The sequence below is a fragment of the Aricia agestis genome, chromosome 11, assembly GCF_905147365.1.
Source record: "Aricia agestis chromosome 11, ilAriAges1.1, whole genome shotgun sequence".
Taxonomy (NCBI): Eukaryota; Metazoa; Arthropoda; class Insecta; order Lepidoptera; family Lycaenidae; genus Aricia; species Aricia agestis.
In genome coordinates, this window is record NC_056416.1 from 11,092,322 (window position 1) to 11,114,261 (window position 21,940).

At 36.7% G+C, this 21,940-nt stretch overlaps 1 protein-coding gene across 2 annotated transcripts; it reads right to left on the reverse strand.

The window, feature by feature from the left end:
• Nucleotides 1-6,914: 6,914 nt before the first annotated feature.
• Nucleotides 6,915-21,873, reverse strand: LOC121731523 (serine/threonine-protein kinase fused). 2 transcript variants are annotated; one of them, XM_042120983.1, is made up of 12 exons: nucleotides 21,655-21,873; nucleotides 21,307-21,566; nucleotides 20,489-20,657; nucleotides 16,966-17,121; nucleotides 16,559-16,746; nucleotides 15,081-15,907; nucleotides 14,875-14,981; nucleotides 13,656-13,796; nucleotides 12,920-13,014; nucleotides 11,206-11,339; nucleotides 10,098-10,261; nucleotides 6,915-7,630 (listed from the first exon to the last, which is right to left on the reverse strand). In XM_042120983.1, exons 1-12 carry the CDS (start codon nucleotides 21,763-21,765, stop codon nucleotides 7,604-7,606), a joined length of 2,379 nt encoding a protein of 792 aa, XP_041976917.1. In that variant the 5' UTR covers nucleotides 21,766-21,873; the 3' UTR covers nucleotides 6,915-7,603. The 2 variants fall into 2 exon arrangements, with proteins under 2 accessions (XP_041976917.1, XP_041976916.1); XM_042120982.1 differs by lacking the exon at nucleotides 6,915-7,630 and having other exon boundaries at nucleotides 9,566-10,261.
• Nucleotides 21,874-21,940: the final 67 nt, after the last annotated feature.

Below are 21,940 nucleotides of genomic sequence, written 5' to 3' on the forward strand. Positions count from 1 at the left end.
CAACAAATATCAGTGATTGGTATTTACCGACGATGCATTCCAACTATTATGGTGTTGTTGAACCCTAGGTGATCTAATACTAGCACCTAACCTAGGTTGACGTCATGCATACCGACCGCCCGTATATAAATTATTTATAGGCTAATTACTAAATATTTCCTATAGGTACAACCTGTATTCAACTGATAATAGTGTTGTTATACTTCCTATTAAACTGTGAATTACATAACATTTGATAACAAATTTAGAAGGTATTCGTAGAACCCGTTCAAGTTATATTATTATCTTGAGTGGTTGGGTTGACTGCTTGGGTAGACTACGCGAATTTAATAGGAGTCTACATCGCCTCTAAAGTATTCGTATTAGATATTAATAAAATCGTCCAACTGCGAGTCGGATTCGCGAACAAAGGGTTCCGTACCGTTATAGAACAAAAATAGGCAAAAAAATATTGTTCGTTTTGTCAAAAGTCAGAAGTTAGTAATACGCTCCTATTTTTACCCTTTGGGTACGGAACATTAAAAAATATTTTCAGACTAAGTGCGTTAAACAACAAGAAACGTTTCGAAATTTTCAAGCTTTAAATAGGTGGGGGCTGCGTCGGTGCCTTTAAGGTACAGCCGTAAACCTATTCGCCAGGAGAGTTATACCTCTCATCCCCGCAAGACCATCATTTCCATTTTCCATTCCATTTCCACAGACAACACAAACAAAGGCTAAACAATTGATCTAGAGTCTAGACTCTAATAGAGTAATGAAAAGACTGAAAGTGTCTATGGATCCAAGTGCTTAATACAATATACAGACATATTATTTTGTTAAAGGTGAAAGTTATTGTGGTTAAAGGTTTAAATTGGTTAAAGGTAGGTATTGTGTTAAAGGTAACAGGACCCAGGAATTTAAACTAGATCGTTAATGCCGCAAAGAAAAAATACAACACTTTTTTCTACCTTAATATTCTGCAAGGCTATGATTTATATTTTCTCCGAGCGTGGCGCTGATTGGACAGTTATCGCGATAAACCTCCCAAGTCACGTAAACCCCGCAATACGGAGACCCAGTACGGGATCATAGCCGTGATACACATAATACCTCTTTGTTATGTAGGTTTAAAGTCAATCCATACTAATTCCACACTAGTAATATAAATGAAAACGCCTCCGTGGTCCAGTGGTATAGAGCGCGGCTCTTGACTTGGAGGTCGTGGGTTCAATTCCCGCGTTGGAAACATGTTATCTCCAAGTTTGGTTAGGGCAATGCAGGCTGATCACCTGATTCTCTGACAAGTAAGATGATCCATGCGTCGGATGGGCATGTAAAACGTCGGTCCTGCGCCTGATCTCGTCGGTCTTCCGTCCCACTGGGTTATGAGAGTAAAGGAATAGAGAGTGCTCTTGTGTACTGCGCACACACTTGGGCACTATAAAATTACTCCTGCGTAGCTGGCGTTTTCAATGAATTCGGCCACCGTCACCGACACCGGTGTGGGAGCTATTATTATTATTATTATTATTATTATAAATGAAAAAGCGTATCAAAACTTTTCATTTACTGTCTATGCTGGTGCTGCCTCTAGCGTGAAAACATTGTGGCTTTCCCCTGTGGCTCAGTTGGTGGGCTGTTGGTAGCTCAACCCGGGGGTTGCGGGTTCGAATCCCGCCGACGGAACAAAAAGTTTTCCTGGGTCATGGATGTGTATTAAATATGTGTATCGTATAATAAACATAATATAGTATAAAGTCTGGTACCCGTAACACAAGTCCTTTAGGTACTTAGCACGGGGCCAGACTGACGTGGTGTGAAGCGTCCATAGATATTATTATTGTAGTAATCTTCATTGCTACTTAATTGTTCTCTAAATTTTCAACTGTGCTCAGATTGTGGGATATAATAGGGCTCGCTTTGCTAGCCCTGACAATTATTTTATTTATAACTATCACAATCATTTTCTAAAACAATAACATTAGGCACATGGCATAACGTTATATTCTTTAAAGTTGATTGACTGCAATTTTCTGTAAAATATAGGCGCCTTCCTGAATTAAATAGCAATACTTCATTGTCAACAGCGTTATTTTGATGTAGCTAAAAGAGGTTCGTTATTACTTATTAGTAAATTCAGTTTGAAATACACAAACAATAGATATTATATTAGAAATAAGAAGCCGATACAGATTTTGACAGTCCTGGATTAAAGAAAAGAAATCGCTTAGGCCTTAGAGCCTTCCATCTATCAACTTAACCCATCAATCCCCAAGCGGCACCCGGCTGTCGCAATATAACAATTGAAAATCTATTGTGTCTGCGATTCCCACGACCGAGGTATTATAAAATAAATATTATAAAATAAAATAAATATAAAAATATATTTTTATTCAAAATGGGTATCATGATACACTTTTTTAAAGTCGAACGAAGAAACTACGTTGCCTACCAATTTTAACCAAAGTACCCTGTAGGTACTCAAATAAATCATAAGGTTTACATACTTTATAGTTTTATATCAACAACACTTTACGTAACCCTAAAAGTGCACAATATGAATGCGTAATTAAATATTCCACTGTACTTTTTACGACAGTTTTAAAGATACTTTTTACGACAGTTTTAAAGAAAAAAAATTAGAATGTGCTTTATGTAATCGGAAACTTTCTGCGACTGGGTCTTCCCTAGTATAGAAAATTGATTTGCGTCAGTATAAATTTCTATTGGTGACTGTAACAGATGCTTATTTCCTGTTAGGTAAATAGTTAAAATCTAAGTCGGATTTTACCTCAGGTTACCTAGGGCCTAGGTTGCCCCCTAGGCTATGGCTAGTTCAATGGAATTTTTCTTTAATATTTATCACTTTGCATTTGGTTAATCGGAGAACAACTAAAAACAACGTAGCTTCTATATTTCAGGATAAAAAGTATCCAACGTCCTTTCCCGGGACTCAAAGTATCTCCAAATTTCAAGAAAATCAGTTCAGCGGTTTGGGCGTGAAGAGGTAATAGACAGACAGACACACTTCCGCATTTGTAATGTTATTAGTATGGATTTTCAGGTTAATCCTGATACTTACTGTGAATGAAAACATATTGAAATTCGTAAAGTTAACACGTCACAAAAATTGCTTTCATTTGATACTTTTTTAGCAAAAAAACTCGGCGCTGAAGTTAACTCGTATCAAACTCGTAATTGGGTTAAAAGCTAGTCTACGATTTTTTGTTATTCGGAAATTCGTGAATATGTATGGAAAAACAATTTCAGCTGACTTGTACAGTTAGCAACAAAATTTATGTGAAAATTACTGTACGCCGAAACCTTTTCTTTTTTTTGCGTTTTGTTGTAAAATTCGTTAACTTTTTCCGCAATAAAACCAATACCATTATATCTGATATTATACAAACACTTTTTTATCAAAAAGTTGGTTCAACAGTTTAGGTTACGTAGTAACTATTTAGTAATCTGTTATTTAGGCTTCAAGAAGAAACGGTCTCCTAATGCTAAGTGTTCCCTAGCGATCTTTGCGGGTCAAATATCTCTTAAAACAAACACTTAAAAAAAAAAAGTAATGTTTTGCAAAAGTTCTTACGCCCTAAGGACGAACGTGACACACAAAAATTCGTGAAATCTTGAAGGATATGTACCCTTAATGGCCGCTAGTGGACCACTTAGCGTTAGGAGGCGGTTGGTGAAAACAGGCATCAGACACAAAAAATCACATAGAGCTACCGCTATTTATAGGTAGGCTGGAGAAGTTGATGAAACACACAACAATTTTACTTATTGGACATACAGGGAAATATAACTAAGTGATAACTGATAACACTTTAGGATTTGTATGTGCCCTATACAAGGGACACATACACACCCTAAACTCTAAAGTGTTCACTCTCCACAGTGAGAGTAGCAGCGCTGAAAGATTAACTTTTTTTAAATTATTGTATGTGCCAATTGATGACGTTGGAGCATTTCTCATAGAAACAAAGTTGAAAATAACTCTTTCACATTGAACAAACACACCCTCAAGTATTATCATTTATCACTTTATTTTCCGGTGCCTCATAAGTCATAACATAAAATATTATGTAACATACTACATGTTATTTATTTATAATATACAAACTAAGTAGACAATTAACGGGTTTAGCGAGATGATTATTATTTAGCGAGGTGAAGGCTGCCCATGATGACGGAAAAGGAAACAGAGCCCGAGGGTCACAGATCAACATAATAACAAGGACAACAATAGGAACACGCTAAAATGCGACAAAAAACTGTGTTGGTTGATGACCAGTGAAAAAAAATGTAAATAATGTCATATTGTATATTTATTAGCATGGTATGCTAGGAAACATACCTCTACCAGAGTCTGATGGCAATTTTTGACAGCAGATTTTCAAAAAATATCCTTGATCATTGGATAAATTTTTATAATTGTTTAATACACAGAATCAAAAAAAGGTCAAAGTGTTTTATTCCAATTACCCCGGTATTGGTAGAGTCAATTTATTTTCTCACTTTTTGCCATCAGCTTCTGTTAGACCTATAGAGTATAGATTTAATATTATGAGGGATTATGTGTTGAAACCACGAAATTTTCACACGAAAAATGAATACATATTGATTATCCTTCGTTACGAATCAGCCTTAATCGGGGAGAGAAACCTTGTAGAATTTCAGCGTGAAATTAGGGCCCCCGTAAGGGCTACTGGCGCCTGTGTGCAAGAAAAGGATTTTAGCGCCCCTTTAGGCAATTTTTATGGGTCCTTGGTTTTGGCGCCCCTAAAGATGGCGATTTTGCGCCCCTAGAGGATGGCGCCCGTGTCCATTGCACACATTGCACATATGCTAGCGGGGGCCGTGCGTGAAATAAAATAGTGCAGTAGAGTTTTATACGTAGAGTCATTTGCAATCCTTTCTATCCATCGCGTTCATGAACGAACTGATTTTTAATTGGGGTTTCTTATATTATTTTTAAGACAGTTCATGTGGTATTAATTTGGGGTGGATCGAAACTCGATCGATTTCCCTGTACCTACTTCCAAAACATGCAGGGTCACTTAGGTATAATAATTATTAGAATATCCGTGGTTTCAACACATATTCTTGCTAACTGTACTATGCCATTCTACCAACTGCAAAGAAGGTTGAAGGTAACATTTTATTTGTACCTTTTTATAGGTTCAACTGGTAAAAGTGATCCAGCCCTGTTCCAATTAAAACGTCACCGCTTCACAGCACTTCAGTAGCTCTACCATGAGTTTACAGCTATAGTTTTTATCGATACTCTATACCGACTACGTAAATTTTTAGTATGGCAAATCTTACAGCGCCTCTAGCGGCCACTTGCGGAACTAAAATCGCCATACTAAAAATTTACGTAGTCGGTATCGAGTATCGATAAAAACTATAGCTGTAAGCTCATGGTAGAGCTACAGACTAGCACGACGGTAATGACTAGTATTATGTGTCGATAGCTTTTAATATAGATTCTAGTTTATTCAAATAATACTTTTTTTTTTCATGATGGATAACCATGCCAAGCTGTCTATAATATGAACAATTGACGGATTATTGGGCAATCATGGACGAATATTGCACATTAGTAGTTGCTCGTATTGGAAGTGGTCCAACGACGTGAAAAGACGTATAAATATCTTATATTTAAAAAAAACAAGATGTTTGAAGATAATAAAGACTGTACTTACCTCTCTGGTGATGTGCTGACGAGTGTTGACACAACCGTTCTTTGGTCTTCCAAAGTTACAGATGCTAGAGTCTGATCAACTGTTTCATACGAAATTTTTGCCGTTTTTATAAACACATTGAAATGCGGAGCGGAGACACTTAACTTGGTGGTCTGGAACAGAATCCCGTAAGTTTGCTTTATACTCAATTCAGGCCCGGGAACTTTAACTGTCAATATTTTTAATTTACTTTATAAAAACTCGGCAAGAGATGTTTCACTTTAAAAGCTTTACAAACATTTAAAATTTAAACGCTCAAAAAATCCTATTTATTTATGAAGTGAGTTTTCATCACGTAGAGATTAATAATAATAATATATGGACGCTTCACACCACGTCAGTCTGGCCCCGTGCTAAGTACCTAAAGGACTTGTGTTACAGGTACCAGACAACGGAAATATATTTAATACTTTTATACCATACATATATTTAAGATTTTTATTATATCATACACATATTTAATAGGTACACATCCAGACCCGGGAACATTGAAAACTTTTTGTTCCGTCGGCGGGATTCGAACCCGCGACCTCCGGCTTGAGCTACCAACGCGCTCACCACTGAGCCACAGAGGTCGTCACAGAGATTCTAACCGAAAAAAAATCACGTAAGTAAAAGTTTGTAAAAATCGGTAGACTTTTGTAAATTTATCCGAATTTTATAGCATCCGTTATGGTGCCACAGTACTCGTAGTAATTCACGTTACGAATTATACAGCATTTCTACGAGCGAAGCTGCAGGCTATAGTGAGTATCTAAATCGCCCGATAGTGGCGTGATTACATTTTGCTCTCGCTTTCAAAGATTTGGAGCATAATTATGCGCAGTAAGACGAGTTATCAGCGGGCACGGATTTGAATATGCAGCGGTGAATGCACGGCCGAGTCGAGGCCGGCCGATCACCTCCTTATGTAAGAGCCAGGCCATAACACTGCGCTGCGTTGCGATGCGTTGTAACAACGACGCAATGCGTTTTACGTATTTTTTTACAAGCCATATTGTTAAGTTGTTTTGTCTTGCGGTGTTTTAACGCAACGACAATATATCAAATGAATGACGCACTACACTGGCATCTTCTTATTTTTTTTGTCAACAATTAATAGACAATATGGATATTTTAATTAGTAAAACAGATGGGTAAATATTAAGTCAAAGTATGATTTCATATTCCAGTCTTTAATTCAAGTAAATATGGCACATTACATAGTCAAAATTTGGAAAAGCTTAACAATTAACAGTACGTACCTGCTTACTGTACGCTAATAAACAATTTAATTAAGTTTCTTTTATTTCCTTTTTTTAGGATTAAAATATTACAAGTAAGTAAATCAAATTATGCCTAGACGCGATAACACATTACGCGCGATAAAGATCACATTGCGACTGTCTAATACAGTGTTCCGCAAACTTTTTGTGTGCATGGCACATCTAGGAAAATAAAAATATTTTGAGGTACATCACAAATTATTCTGTATAGCGCTTACTCTGAGCTCCTAGCCCTTCGTCGATCGTCCTGAGATGTCCCTTTTTTGGCACTTATCACTAGAACAACGTATAGCCTGTCAAAAAAGAGTTATAGACGCTGCACACAATTTTGGAATCACAAATCGAGATAAAAATATGCAAGGTGATAATATTTACAGGGTATAAGCGTTCTCTGTGGAAATACAAAGAGAAAAAAACACACTTTGAGCGTGATTACGTTTAGAAAATTTTGTACTGCGTCTACTCTTTCTTGACGGACTGTACGATGACCTTTTCCGAGGCACACCAACGGCTGACCACGGTACACCAGTGTGCCGCGGCACACACTTTGCGGATCACTGGTCTAATAAAAGGATTCACAATGCAGTATACAGAAATGTAATGCTAATAAGTGCGATATTTTGTCTTCGTCTAATACATAAGAAAAGTGGCTTTATTGGACAAAGACAAAAAAAAGTATAACTATAACGGCTGTCTTCAGTGTAAATCTTCTATACATAATATAAGTTAATATAAAACTATAGTTTATGCTTAGACATTTGCATAAAAACTTAATTACTTATAATAAATATTGTGTTACATAAAACATTCGAATAGATCATTAAATCAACAATCGAATAATATAATCAGTTAAAAATAGGCGGAGGTTTATATTTCGAGGTTGCGAGCGATGAACCGACTCTTAATTAAAAGGGCCGGTTTTGTAGGCTGACTAAAAATCGTCAAAGTATTAATTAAAATTCTATCTAAAATAATATTGAGCAATCATTTAAATATCTTTTTATTCTGATCTATTTATGACAATATTATGATGATATAAAAACTATTAATATACAAGATGTAACAAAACTAAGTGATAATACTTTAGGGTGTGTATGTGTATAATAGAGTTCACCGTAAAAGTAGCAGTTCACATCAAACTCTATACAGGGTGTAACAAAAATAAGTGATAATACTTTAGGGTGTGTACGTGTTCCTTGTAGAGAGTTAGCTGTGAAAGTAGCAGCGCTGAAAGACGAACATTTTTTTTCACTTTTGTATGGGGAAACTCGTGACGCTCGGGCCCTTGCCCATATAAAAGTGAAAAAAATTTTTCATCTTTCAGCGCTGCTACTTTCACAGCTAACTCTCTACAAGGAACACGTACACACCCTAAAGTATTATCACTTATTTTTGTTACACCCTGTATAGGGGACCCATACACACCCTTAAGTATTATCATAGACTTATAAATATTTATGTGCGCTTTTATAATTCCGGACGTCGCGTTATCGTGGACGCCGACTTCCACGATAAAACGTTGGGTACGTTAAATGCCCTTTTGATTTTACGTTTTGTGCGGTTCAGAAGAGTGTAGACGTCGTTAATCGTTATATTATGTCCTCTAACGTCCCCTATAAAAAGTTATGGTCGACGGAAATTTAAAAGCGTCTTCATAATATATTTTCCATACATTTTACTTCCCTATGCTATCGTTTTACCGCGGACGTCCACGATATTACCCCCACGTCCAAAATTATAAAAGCGCACATTAGCCTATGGTATTATCATTTAGTTTTGTTACAATGTTACACCCTGTATAAGGGTCACTTTACATTGCATCGATGCATTTTTAAATGATTCATACAAAAATGAACTTTACTACACAAGGAGATAGAATTTTTTGCGGCGTCGGCAGCCCGACAACTTAGTTAATCCAAAGAAAAGCTCATTTAAAAATTATTGAAGTAAATAGGATATATTACCGCAATGTTTTCACGCTAGAGGCAGCACCAGCACAGACAGTCAGCAAAATGTATTATTCGACGTTTGACAACGTTTCTGTCAATATTATAAGACGTGTGTAACATGTTGGATTTTAGGCCGCGTTTCCACTGACGCGGAGAGGAGCTTAGCGGTGCCCGAATTGACCAATCGTGCTATTCCAGCGGAATGACAGCGAAGATTTCGAGCATGGTGATTGGTCAATTCGGCACCGCTAAGCTCCTCTCCGCGTCAGTGGAAACGCGGCCTTAGTCGGAGTTTACGTGGAAGAGCCATGCTTCGGCACGAATGGGCCAGCTCGACCGGAGATATACCACGCTCTCACAGAAAACCGGCGTGAAACAGCGCTTGCGCTGTGTTTCACCGAGTGAGTGAGTTTACCGGAGACCCAATCCCCTACCCTCCCCTATTCCTTTCTCTTCCCATCCCTACCCTCCCCTATTACCTCTTAAAAGGCCGGCAACGCACCTGCAGCTCTTCTGATGCTGCGAGTGTCGATGGGCGACGGAAGTTGCTTTCCATTAGGTGACCCGTTTGCTCGTTTGCCCCCTTATTTCATAAAAAATAAATACTGTATGTGTTAGTAGCGCCCTCTGCTCCTACCTTTGCGTAATATTTTGTAACACAAAATTCGATCGAGCATTTTTAGTTTAAGTTATGTCTATGGTCCCACAAAATCTCTAATTCGATGTTAGCTGCCATAAATGCATTTTTAAGTTATTCCTATACATTAAAGTTTTATTAGGGACTGATGAGATCATAGGCCAATCTGTCCAAACTCATGCAACACACACGGGAATGTTCGGTAGTTTGGCCTGTGATCAGTCTGAACGGATTCGGTTGGCTTATCGGTATGTAAGTGCCTTAATAATATTGATCATTTTAGAAAAAAAAATTGTAATGGATGTAGCTAACTACTTAATACCTAGCTCATATAGAAAGGCATGTTGCTTAGTTCCTTCGTAGCTAATCTAGCTGCTCTATTAAGTGTGACATTACAATGACTGTGTAGTGATTCTAAGCAGTCGCTTTCTTTCTTAGTCCACTTTGACTCCATAGCCGCCGAAAACGCAGTACATGAAAAAGTACATAGTAAACTTATTAGGATACATACTCTCATTCTTAGAGCGTCACTCGGCTGTTCTAGAAGCCTCAAGAAGTTGAAGGAGTCGTCTTCGAAGAGTATCTTCTCTACTACTTCTGCGTGCTCCGGCAGATCTTGAAGTATCGTTATGAATATGCCGATGACGTTCAACACTATGCGTGATGATTTTTGATCTGGAAAATCAAAATACAAATAAATAGAATATAAGTTTCACTTTATCTTACATGTTACATTATTACGTGGGAGAGCCATGCTTCGGCATGAATGGGCCGGCTAACCGGCGTGATACAGCGCTTGCGCTGTGTTTCGCCGAGTGAATGAGTTTACCGGAGGCCCAATCCCCTACCCTATTCCCTTCCCTTCCCATCCCTACCCTCCCCTATTACCCTATTCCCTCTTAAAAGGCCGGCAACGCACCTGCAGGTCTTCTGATGCTTCGAGTTTCCATGGGCGACGGAAGTTGCTTTCCATCAGGTGACCCGTTTACTCGTTTGCCCCCTTATTTCATTAAAAAAAAATTATAGCTCACAACAAAAATATTATTATTGGTAATAAATACACTACTCCCAGCGTTATTGTGTTTCGTATTAGCGCTAAGCATGGCAAGTTAAGCAAAACGGGGTAAGTCCGGATAATTAGAGTTAATGCAAAATCAGCTAGTATTTTCTTGCTTAGCACCACGGTGCGATTCAACGATTTTCTCGAGCCACGGCGCATCGTGGTACCAGGCAAAAATAATACTCAGGGCATACGGACTTCTGATCTATGATCTATATGTAATTTTCATAGCAGCGTCTATGTAACAGGCTACAGCGTTGACTGCTGCATGTAGCCGCGTCCGCGGCGGCGACATAGACGCAAAACCGACGCTCACTCGACGCAAAATCGGTAAAGATACGCCGCGCACGTATAGGGCATACATTTTGCTACCGTAGTATGACGTCACCCCGTGAAAAGTATACACTACAGCGTAGTTTATATAAAAATTGTAACACCTTTTTGTAACATATTCTGAGCAAATAAACGAAATATGAATTATTATATGAATTATATGAATGTATTCTTGTACTGTGTATTGACTACAAATTTATACCGGCCATTCTACACAATTACTCACAGTCGGCGAGCAGCGCGGCGAACACGCGGTGCGCGGCTTGCGCAGCGAGCGCCGTGGCGAACTGACGCACGCCGCGGCACGAGCGCACGCACAGCCACGAGCACACCTCTATCATGCGCGCCACGGCTTGTTTCCTGAAATGAATAGATAAATAACCCTATAATCTACTGCCGAAAGCTGTTCGCACATTTGTCAGCGCCGTACGCGTCGAACGCACCGCATAGTACACGAAATGCGGCGCGTACGGTGCGGACGAATGTGCGAGGTTTCACATCGTTTCATACAACGAATTCTAAAATGTGCGATCACATTAAAACATTACTTTTCGTCTATTTCATTTATACTTCTATACTAATATTATAAAGAGGTAAACTTTGTTTGTATGTTTGTTTGTTTAATTGTAATGAATAGGCTCAAAAAGTACTGGACCGATTTTAAAAATTCTTTCACCATTTGAAAGCTACATTATTTACGAGTAACATAGGCTACTTTTTATTTTGTAAAATATAGGCTTCCGTAAGATATTTTGGTTTTTCTGACACAAGGTGAAAAAAATCAACCAGAAAACTTACTTATTTTGCGTACGCTGCCTAAACTATAAAAGATAGAACCATACAATGTTCTAAGTAAATGTAGATCTTAAAAATACCTACAAAAATGTCCACGACACACTATACCTATCTATGTCGATTGAGGCACAACAACCATTTTTTTATTTAAAAATCTTGATTTTTTTTGGACTACATTTAAACACATTTATTTTACTCATGCTGAGAATCCTTATCAAAATAAATTATTTCATCACTAAGTACAGTTTGTGTAGATAGTATTTTGTCTTTGAATGATTAAAATTGGGCGTTTGGTTTAGAAGTTATGGCGAAATTAAAAATTGCGATGAAGGATGCATAAGTAATCGAGGGAACTCCTCAAAACGTATATGGAAACATGTGGTGACCTCGGTTTCGTGAGAAGTATTCTAAGCATATGCTACCAACAAGTAAGATGTTGCACCGAGGTATACCTGGTATACCGTGGTTCGGAAGGTGCTGAGAGAACTCCTGATTCTTTATAGATACAAGTTTGGGAGTTTCGGCGTTGTTTTAAGAACTTAAAGCATATGCTACTATGCAAATTACATTCATCATCATCATCATCATCATCACTACCATAATATTATACCATACATCGTCCCATGGTTATGACTTATGAGCCTATAATGATCCTGTTATTGGTACTTTTCATAGTCTTTTAGATCGAGACTCGAGTTTGTCAAGCGATAATTGAAAAAATCTATACTTAATATTATAAACCTGAAGAGTATGTTTGCTTGAACGCGCTAATCTCAGGAACTACTGGTCCGATTTAAAAACTTATTTCAGTGTTAGATAGCTAATTTATCAAGTAAGACTATAGGCTATATATTATCACGCTAAGACTTATACGACCGAAGAAACTCAGGAAAATGTGGGAAAAACGGGGGAAATATTAGAAATTACGAAATACTGGAGCAATTTTTTTGGCAATATTTGGCACAGATATAGAGTAAACCGAGTGAAGGGAGTAGGGTCATTAGAGCTATTTTTTATGGGAAAATGTACGGTTTCCGTAAATTCTTAATTTACGCGGGCGAAGCCGCGCGGGACGTCTAGTGTTAAATATGATGATTATAAACGATCAAAAATCTAGTTTTGTTAAAATTCAATGTGATAAGTACCTTTCGTCTGCGCCATCTTCGTCCTTCTTATTATGCTTCATTAACGAGTTTATAGCCGCCACAAATGTATAAACCACTTTCGCTTCAAGATATACCTGCAACAAAAATTACAATATAGCTCGGAGGTCACCAATTAGTTTCGCTCGAGGTCCATTTTCAGAAATAAAATGATCTTTGGGGTCCACACATTAAAAAAATATTATTCAAAGTTTACAAATCAATGAAAAAAGTGTCAATTTTTGTAGCTAATTATCTCTCTGATGTTAGAAGTGAAATTGGTGCAAACTATTGGAATTTAATCCTGGAGATGTTCATCGAGACCGAAATTTATTTTTAACGAAGTTATAATCTTTGAAAATGCTTGGTCCGCACACAATGGGTCGGCGGTCCGGATGCGGACCGCGGTCCGCCATTTGGTGACCCCTGTTAGCTACTTTTTTCTTTCACTCACTCACGGCGTTATGGGGGTGGGTACCCACGCTCAGCGCCACATTATTGCATCGCGCTATCGAAGATTACTACAATGCGTCGGTATGTATACGACAGCTAAAATCAATCACGTGGGCTTCGGTATGGTCGAGTATGAACTATACTCGATCATTCGGAAGATCTTCCTTTAGGGTCGCCACGCATAATATGCCACACACTCCTATCGCATATTTTTTATTGTTTACGAAGCTATGTAGGTTTTCTTGTGCAAATAAACGCTTTCTATTCTGGGATGGATAGTACTTACATCCTGTATGTTCAACAGTGTATGTCTCGGCAACGAGTGCGACAGCGCCGGCAGCGCCAACAGCGCCGCGACCGCACCGCACACGCGCCTGCCTTGCTCGCTGCGCGCCGCACTCTCCACTACACGAACTACCATGCTCACCTGTAAACACACATTTACATAAATAACTAGCTGTCCCGGTGAACTTCGTGTCACTTTAAAACCTTCCTTGGACTTCTACAAATATTTTAAGACTAAAACTAGCCCAACTTTTTACATGCCCATCCGACGCATGGATCATCTTACTAATTATTGTCAGACAATCAGGTGATCAGCCTGCATTGTTTTAACCCTTGGAAATAAAATGTCTCCAAAGCGGGCATCGAACCCACGACCACGAGAGCCACGCTCTAAAATACTGGACCACAGAGGCGTTAAATAAATAATAAACATTACGGGATGCTATGGTTTATAATATTCATCCACTAGAACGACATTAAAATATATAAGTACGCATAGTTGCACGCACGGAAAAAGCGTCACAGCATAACATATTGTTAAAAGGAGTCAAAAATTGTACCAGTACATTGGCAGTTCGATTTCACGAGATTTGATTGGCTATCAACACACCTGATCACACTGGCTAGTATCTTGTGACTAAAGGAACCTTTGTGTAACTTTACTTGCATGCAAATACTAATGAGCATATTATTAAAACTAGAGATCACCCAATGGTCGAAATTCGACCTTAGTTTCAACGACATTAGGACTACTACCTATATTTTGTAAAAAATATTGACTTTATCATTTTTTTTCAACTCTTGTCTCTGGGACATAGCTGATCTCAGACTGGCCGTGTAAGCATTGTCTAATACTATCTTAGATTCAATAAAAAAAAAACTATAATCCATTTTCAATTTGTCAACTTGTTGTCAACACTCAACCATAAATAAAATAGTATAATTCGTATGTATAGGTTTGTCACTCAAAAATCTGTCATTTCTCATGTGTGTGTGTTGTAGTGTGTGTAATGTTTTATTTGTTAAAAAAAATGTATGATAAAAGCATAATTTCAAAATAATATTAGTTCGATGCACTTCTTCACCATATAAACTATAAGTGTGAAAAATTTCATGCACCTACGTTTCCCCATTTTTCGTAAAAAGGGTTACAAAGTTTTTCGTTCGCGTATTATTATTATTATAAAATGATTCTGGAACTAATTATTATTAAAACTCACCATATTTAACTGAGTAAGAGATTCAACATCACCGTCCATTACTTCATTGATGTTAGAATTAAGAAATGCCTCCCATTCCTCAAGCTCCAAGGATGTCGGTTCTTTTACTGAAAAAGCCACAACATTCAAAATAAAATACTTAATTTAAACAAGCACCACTTTCTACAACAAAGGTATTTTTTTATTGGGAATTATTAAAAACTTACTTTCATGACTCTCATTATTTTTCTGTAGATCATTATTTGCTTCTTCTTTATCATCCAAAATTTCTTCGATAACCTCACACTTTTCTATATCTTCATCCTTGTCTTCTTTAGAGTACTTGATTTTATCCTCACTTTTATGTTCTGGCAAATTAGATATTTCGAGCGCCGGTTCGCTCGTACGCCTCTGTTGTGTTTCTTGTTTATTCTTCTCAAAACTTTTGCTGAACCGGAATGATCTTTTGATGCTACTTGTCAGTCTGTTTCCACCGCTGGCAAACCTAAGCTTGTCTTTAGAAAATTGTAGAAGTTTCTGCTTGTAAGATGGAGGTACACTTTTACTTAGTCCTGCGCTGACTTCACTGCTGCATTTTGAAGAACTCTTTGGAGTTTCTAGGCTCTGTGACGCCGTGTCTGTTGGTTTAACTTTAATATCCGCATCAGAGTCTTTCGAGTCATTAGTCGTTTGTTTTTCTTTACTTATCTCCTTGTCATGTTTTTCTTCATCAATTTTGTGCATTTTATTAGTATCTTGTTTTTGATTACCGGCCATAAGTTGTGCCATGTTTTTTTCCAGGTTACAAACAACTAGGTTAGAGTTGTTCATAACGTTGAATTCGTGTCGTAGCAACTTTGCATTGGCTGCTGTTATTGGTTGCGATTGGTCCTCGTCATCTGTTTTAAGACTGTCTCGCACGCTGAAAGCACTTGTGGCCCGGACACTGTCATCGTCCGACATAGGGACACACTCCATAGCTTGCATGACTCTTACGTTCCTCAAATCGTGCTCCCTTCCTTCTCTTTTTGGTTCGTTATTCAGCTTTATACTTCTGAAAATGCATTTAATAATAAACTAGCTTTTGCCCGCGGCTTCGCTCGCGTTAAGAAGTATTATTATATACAAATTCATCCCCTGTTTGAACCCCTTGGGGTTGGAATTTATCAAAATCCTTTCTTAGCGGATGCCTACGTCATAACATCTACCTGCATGCCAAATTTCAGCCCGATCCGTCTAGTGCAAACCACTAGACGGATCGGGCTGAAATTTGGCTGTGCGTTGATAGATCACTATGTCAATCAGTCAGTCACCTTTGAGTTTTATATATATAGATTATGCAATAAATACACACATTAAAATATTGCAACAGATTTTTGTCGAATGATGCAAGAAAAAAGTACTTGAGTCAGTATATTATACACATTTTGCCCTGCAACTTCGTTGCGCCGAACTTCGTATAACTCACAAAAAAAATTCGTGTACTTATTTCACAAAAAATCGTATACTTTTCAAGGTGAAAATTATCCTATGACCTTACCTAGGACTCAATGAAGTAACAGATAGGCATAACCCATCAATCCCCAAGTGTCACCCGGCTGTCGCATGACAATAATAATTGAAAATCTATTGTGCCTGCCATTCCCACGATCGAGGTATTAAATTACGATTGCATTAAATTGAGTAGAGAGATCAAAATACATACTTTGAATTCTTATTAAGTTTTTCTGTTTGTAGAAACTTGGCCTCTTGTTGGCTACACGACAATGGTTTAGTAAACGGGGAATCACTCTGTACATCTTCTGCCACTATGTGGATATGCCCAGCCACAAATGGATGCACCAATATCTCCGGCCAGCTCATTCTTTTCCCTGGATCTTTGTGTAATAAGCCCTGAAAAATATTGTTATTTCAAAATTAGAGGAGGCCTATACAAAGAGTGAAACAGCATTAAGATTTAAGATACGCTTTTAAATTATACTCTGTCAGTGATATTCCTAAGACAAGTTTCAATCTAAAAGGAAATAGGAGATTTTCATTTTATTATGTAATCTTTTAATATAAATTACTAATATAATAATATGTTAATATAGTTAATCAACATAAGCAGACCTGTAAAAATGACCTAGCATCAACACTGATGAAGCTCGGCCATTGAACTGGTTTATGCCGTATCATTCTCACAAGCTGCCATATAGACATGGTGCAGAACGGAGGTTGTCCAGCCATCAGCTCGTACACAATACAGCCAAGGGACCACAGATCAGCCTGAAATTTTAAACATTCAAGTTTCAACTACTAAAACTTAATATATTGATAATCCTACAGCATGACTGGTGAGACATGTTCTATACTCGAGGACTCAGGACATGATATTTGGCTATTAAATTAGATGAAAATAAATTATATAAAAATATAATATCACTGAGTAAAATATGTAGCTTAAAGTTAAAATAATTATTTACCCAACACATGGACACCGGTGTTACTTTGATGGCGCACGCCGCCGCATGCCTACTTGCCTAGCCGCGTAATTTACTTAGTGTCCATGATTCACATTTTATTCAAACGGAAATTTGGTCAAAAATTAAGTACCTATCTAATTTTATTACATGTATCAAGTACTGTAATGAGAATCGAGTAAGTACTAATAAGTACCTTAAGTATTGATTTTTTTTTGTGCTGGCAACATTTGTTTGAATAAAATAGTCGGGAGGTGATAATTTTACATGTAGCTACATGTAAAATTATCACCTCCCGACTATTTTATTCAAATTAATTAGGTTTTAAGCTATATTTTGCATTGTAAATACTTAAAAACAAAAGTATAAGTGTTAAAACTATTGTTACTCTTCACTTCACTTCACTACGGAACCCTAACCAGCTGATTTTTGTATATTGATAGGTTAATAGTTATATAATTTAAGCGTAACATTGTCCTACAAATAGAACAATCCATAATTTAGGACCATCAAATCGAAATATTTAATGCTTTCTCTCTGTTAGCTACCACTTTCGAGAATTTTTGCCAAGGAAATTGTTATATTTTCGACGGGTGCAAAGTAAAAAAAGTCATCTGCAATTTTGAGTTTTTCGTTTTTTTGTAGAAACTAGCTTAAAATATCATGTTCTACAACATAGCAAAAACAAAAATTCAAATATCACCTTATTTTTGGTACTTTTGTCACGTAAAAGAAGACATCTACTCTTGTTTTGTGAAATTGCACGATGTAGATGCGGATAACTACCGCTGGTCGTCTATACGCGGGACGCGCGGGGGTCATGTTATGCGGCATAAGCGGCTATCTGCCATATAGCTTTTTCTACGTTGCGATTGTGATTTAGATGTCTCAATTTACTTTTGCAAATTAGTATTGTTTATTATGTTTATGAGTACCTATTTATGTTAATTCTTATTGTTAGCTATATTAATTGACTTCTAATTTGTTACTGTTATTTTTTACTGTTTTTTCATGTTCAGAAAGTCCAAAACGACTTTTTAAAGAAGTTGAAAGTTTCCAGAACATAAGTGATAGATTTATCGAGCAAAATACTGTGTTGCCCGATGAAATTATTAAACATCTTATAGAAAACCTTGATGTGTCACCGATGAAGACAAATGAATATAAGTTAACTTTGTAAGATAAGTCCCCATGATCTGAATACTCTAGGCCAGTCACACCAGTTCACTCTCAGTCTGAAATATAAAATGATTTTGAAAATTTGTCGATCTCAGCAAATTAACAAATACGCCAACACCCTCAGAATACAGTTCATCACTTCAAGTCCGCCGCGTCCATTATCAGTATTAGATCAAAATATTATATATTCTTTTTTATTGAACAGATACTTTGATCTCATATAATCTATGACCTGCTTGAGTTTATTAACTCAAGCAGGCCATCGAGTATATTGTCCCTCTCAAACTTTAAATCTTCTATAGACAACACCATTGATGCTTCTTCGGCAGTGGAGGCATCAAGTGAATGTTCTACGCCTTCCTCGTTAAACGGTAGAAAAAGACGTCAGTTAAATATTGATCTAAAGAAAAGGCGATTGAGAAATAAAGACACGTGTATTGATACGAGACGTAAATTACGACAAAATTTAGGTAAACAATTACATCAGTCCAGAAATGGTAAATTGCAACCTGCGTAACATCATATCCCGGCATTTGCAAGTTCTCGCGAAGTTTTTCTATTAACTTATCTTTGACCGGTTTTGGAATCTCTGTGATCACGAGAAGCAATTGAGAAATCGTTGAAATAAAATTTCATTTTGTGTTCTGAAGAATCGTATACACCCCTCCGATGGTGTAAAACGTCCGGCGATGCTTATGATGTTATAATGAACCCATCATGCTTACAAGTGCCAAGTACAAAGACTTAATAAGCCTCTGCCTAAATTATAATAATTTACAACATAGTTCCTGTACTGATAATGATACTGAATAATTTTTAAATTAGTTTAAAATAATTAAAGTATTGACACAGAATTTCATTTTTGTTGTGAGAAAATACGATTTTTACGAAAGTAAATGAATGATTCCTAAGTATATCCATACTAATATTATAAATGGGAAAGTATGTTTATTTATTTATTTGTTTATTTGTCCTTCTTTCACGCTCTAACGAAGAAACAAATCGTATTGTTTTTTGGCATAAACTTAATTGAAAGGATGAAAAGTAACATAGGCTACTTTTGGTCTTGGAAAAACATCATGTTTCTAAGGGAGCTTACGGGAATATTTGCAATTTACGCGATTTTCAAATTCCACGCGAGCGAAGCCGCGAGCAAAAGCTAGTATTTCATATTTTAACTTCCTTCTAAATCGTGTACCTTGCACCGAATCGACAACGTAGAAAAAGATATCTACGCAATTATGTTCTGAACTTGGTGTGTTTAAGATGTAAAACGTTTAACTACATATTTTAATAATATAACTTACTTTTAATAATAATTTTAATAATATAAAGTGTTACACTTTACGTAGTTACTGATAATCGTACTAGTAATCGGTAAAAATACTTTAATAAATATAATTTTTAATTCCCACGTAGAAACGACCAAGTGGTAGTTAACTCAGTTGTCATATTTTCAAGCGCAATGTAGATGCAGACAACTACAATATCTCGTAAATTAAACATAATTAGAAGAAATTAAATATACATGTGGATTCATTAATAAATAATGAAACAATGATGAAAATTTCAATAAATTTGATCGGAAATTGACAAAATGGGAGCATTTTTTCCTATTATGCGCTCTCCTGAAAAGTTGCTGTTTTGTAGATGACTCTTTTTACTTTGCACCCGTCGTTTTGTCTATCAAAATGAAGCTACTCACCAAAAATTTGCTTGAGAGTAATCAGGTCAAAAAAATGTTCTAGGGAACCTTTACTATAAAGATTTTGGGTAAGTAATTAAAATATTTGTTTGATAACTTTAAAGGAGATCGCAGATGGCACACTTTTTGTGTGATCAAGTCTGTGGCGCACATACAGTCTGCATGGCCGCGCCATGCCGACTGTATGTGCGCCGCATTATACAAATCCTAACTGTTCTGAGACTCTAGAAATAATTCTATGATACTCAACATAAATGTGCAAAATCTAGTCATGTAAGAAAGGCATTACCTGGTGATCATATGGTTTTTCATCAATGAGTTCCGGAGCCATGTACAGTGGAGTTCCTTTAATTGATGTTAATATGTGCGTTGAATTAGTCATTATCCTAGCTAGGCCAAAATCACACAACTTAGCTTTGCCTGATGAATCTAATAACACATTTTGTGGTTTTAGATCCCTGAAACATAAAAATCAAAATTATTTCTGCTATTTAGGCACAGATAGCAACAAGGCCAAAAGAGGAACTGATGACGAGCTACAAGTACATAATAGGATTTAAAAAATTAATAAAATCTTTACAATTACATACATTAGTACTTGATTGAGTTAGTTGGTTTCTAGTTGATGGACCAATGTCATTTCTTTGGATGTCAATTTAATGTTAATTGCGATCTGTGTGCCGAGTGTGAGTTTTTGTTTCACATTAAATTGTAAACGCGTTTAGCATTTACTAAGATTTTGCATGGGCTTGCATTTGTACAGCGCCACCTAACTTTGCTCATGGGAGTGAGCCCAGCCCAGTGAGTAATCCCATACAAAATCTTAGTAAATGCCAAACGTGTTCACGATCGAATGTGAAACAAAAAACTCACATCGATACACTGTTGGCTGGGTTTGCTGTAACGCAACCAAACTACGTACCTAGGACTCCCATCTGCCTAGGAATCAACTTCTCTGATAGTACATTATTTACAGGACAGTAGGTAGTTAATATTGAAAATGTAATAAAAATTGATATTGTAACCTACAAAATAATAAAAGCTTTTAGTGGGGCTGTTAAATTGACAGCTTATTATAGCAAGCTTTTTCTAAATAATGAAACTTACCTGTGAAGAACTCTATGAGAATGTAAATAATACAGAGCCGAAACCAGGTCCCAGGTTATCTTTTTAACCTGGTCCTCATTCAGAGATCCTTCTTTTGCTAAAATACTATGTAGCTCCTTTTCAGCATATTCTGTCACCACAACCAATTCAGTTTCTGTCTCAAAACTATCTATCATCCGTATGATATTCGGATGGTTAAGTTCTCTCTGTATATCACATTCTTGTCTCAAGTTTTTCAAGTCTTTTGTTGATCTACCTTTCTGTAAGATAAGAGAGTGAAATAAGTATCACGTTTTGTAACTTGTATTACATTATTGGTATTGTAGTTATTAATGAAGTTTTACATACCTTTCGAATTACTTTTAAGGCAACAACAGCGTCAGTTTCTTTGTGTTTTCCTTTAAATACTCGACCGAAAGAGCCTTCTCCGACAAATGATAATACAACGTAACTTTCCATGATCACTATTAATTTTAATTGTCCAATCTACTTAAGAGTATTTAATTGTCGAATTGTAGAATGATTTGTTGTAAGAATTGGTATTTAAGTCCTAAAAGCGTGTTATAAACCATACAAACAAAAATATTTACAAAAATAATTTTAATTTTTGATAAGTGTCACTGTCAACTGTCAG

Excerpts from the sequence above, each read along its gene's own strand:
- LOC121731523 (XM_042120982.1), bottom strand. The coding sequence starts at position 21,765 with ATGGAAAGTTACGTTGTATTATCATTTGTCGGAGAAGGCTCTTTCGGT. Across the intron at positions 21,567-21,654 it reads CCTTAAAAGTAATTCGAAAG|AAAGGTAGATCAACAAAAGA; the intron begins GTATGTAAAACT and ends CTTATCTTACAG. Across the intron at positions 15,908-16,558 it reads AAACTTAATAAGAATTCAAA|AAGTATAAAGCTGAATAACG; the intron begins GTATGTATTTTG and ends ATGCATTTTCAG.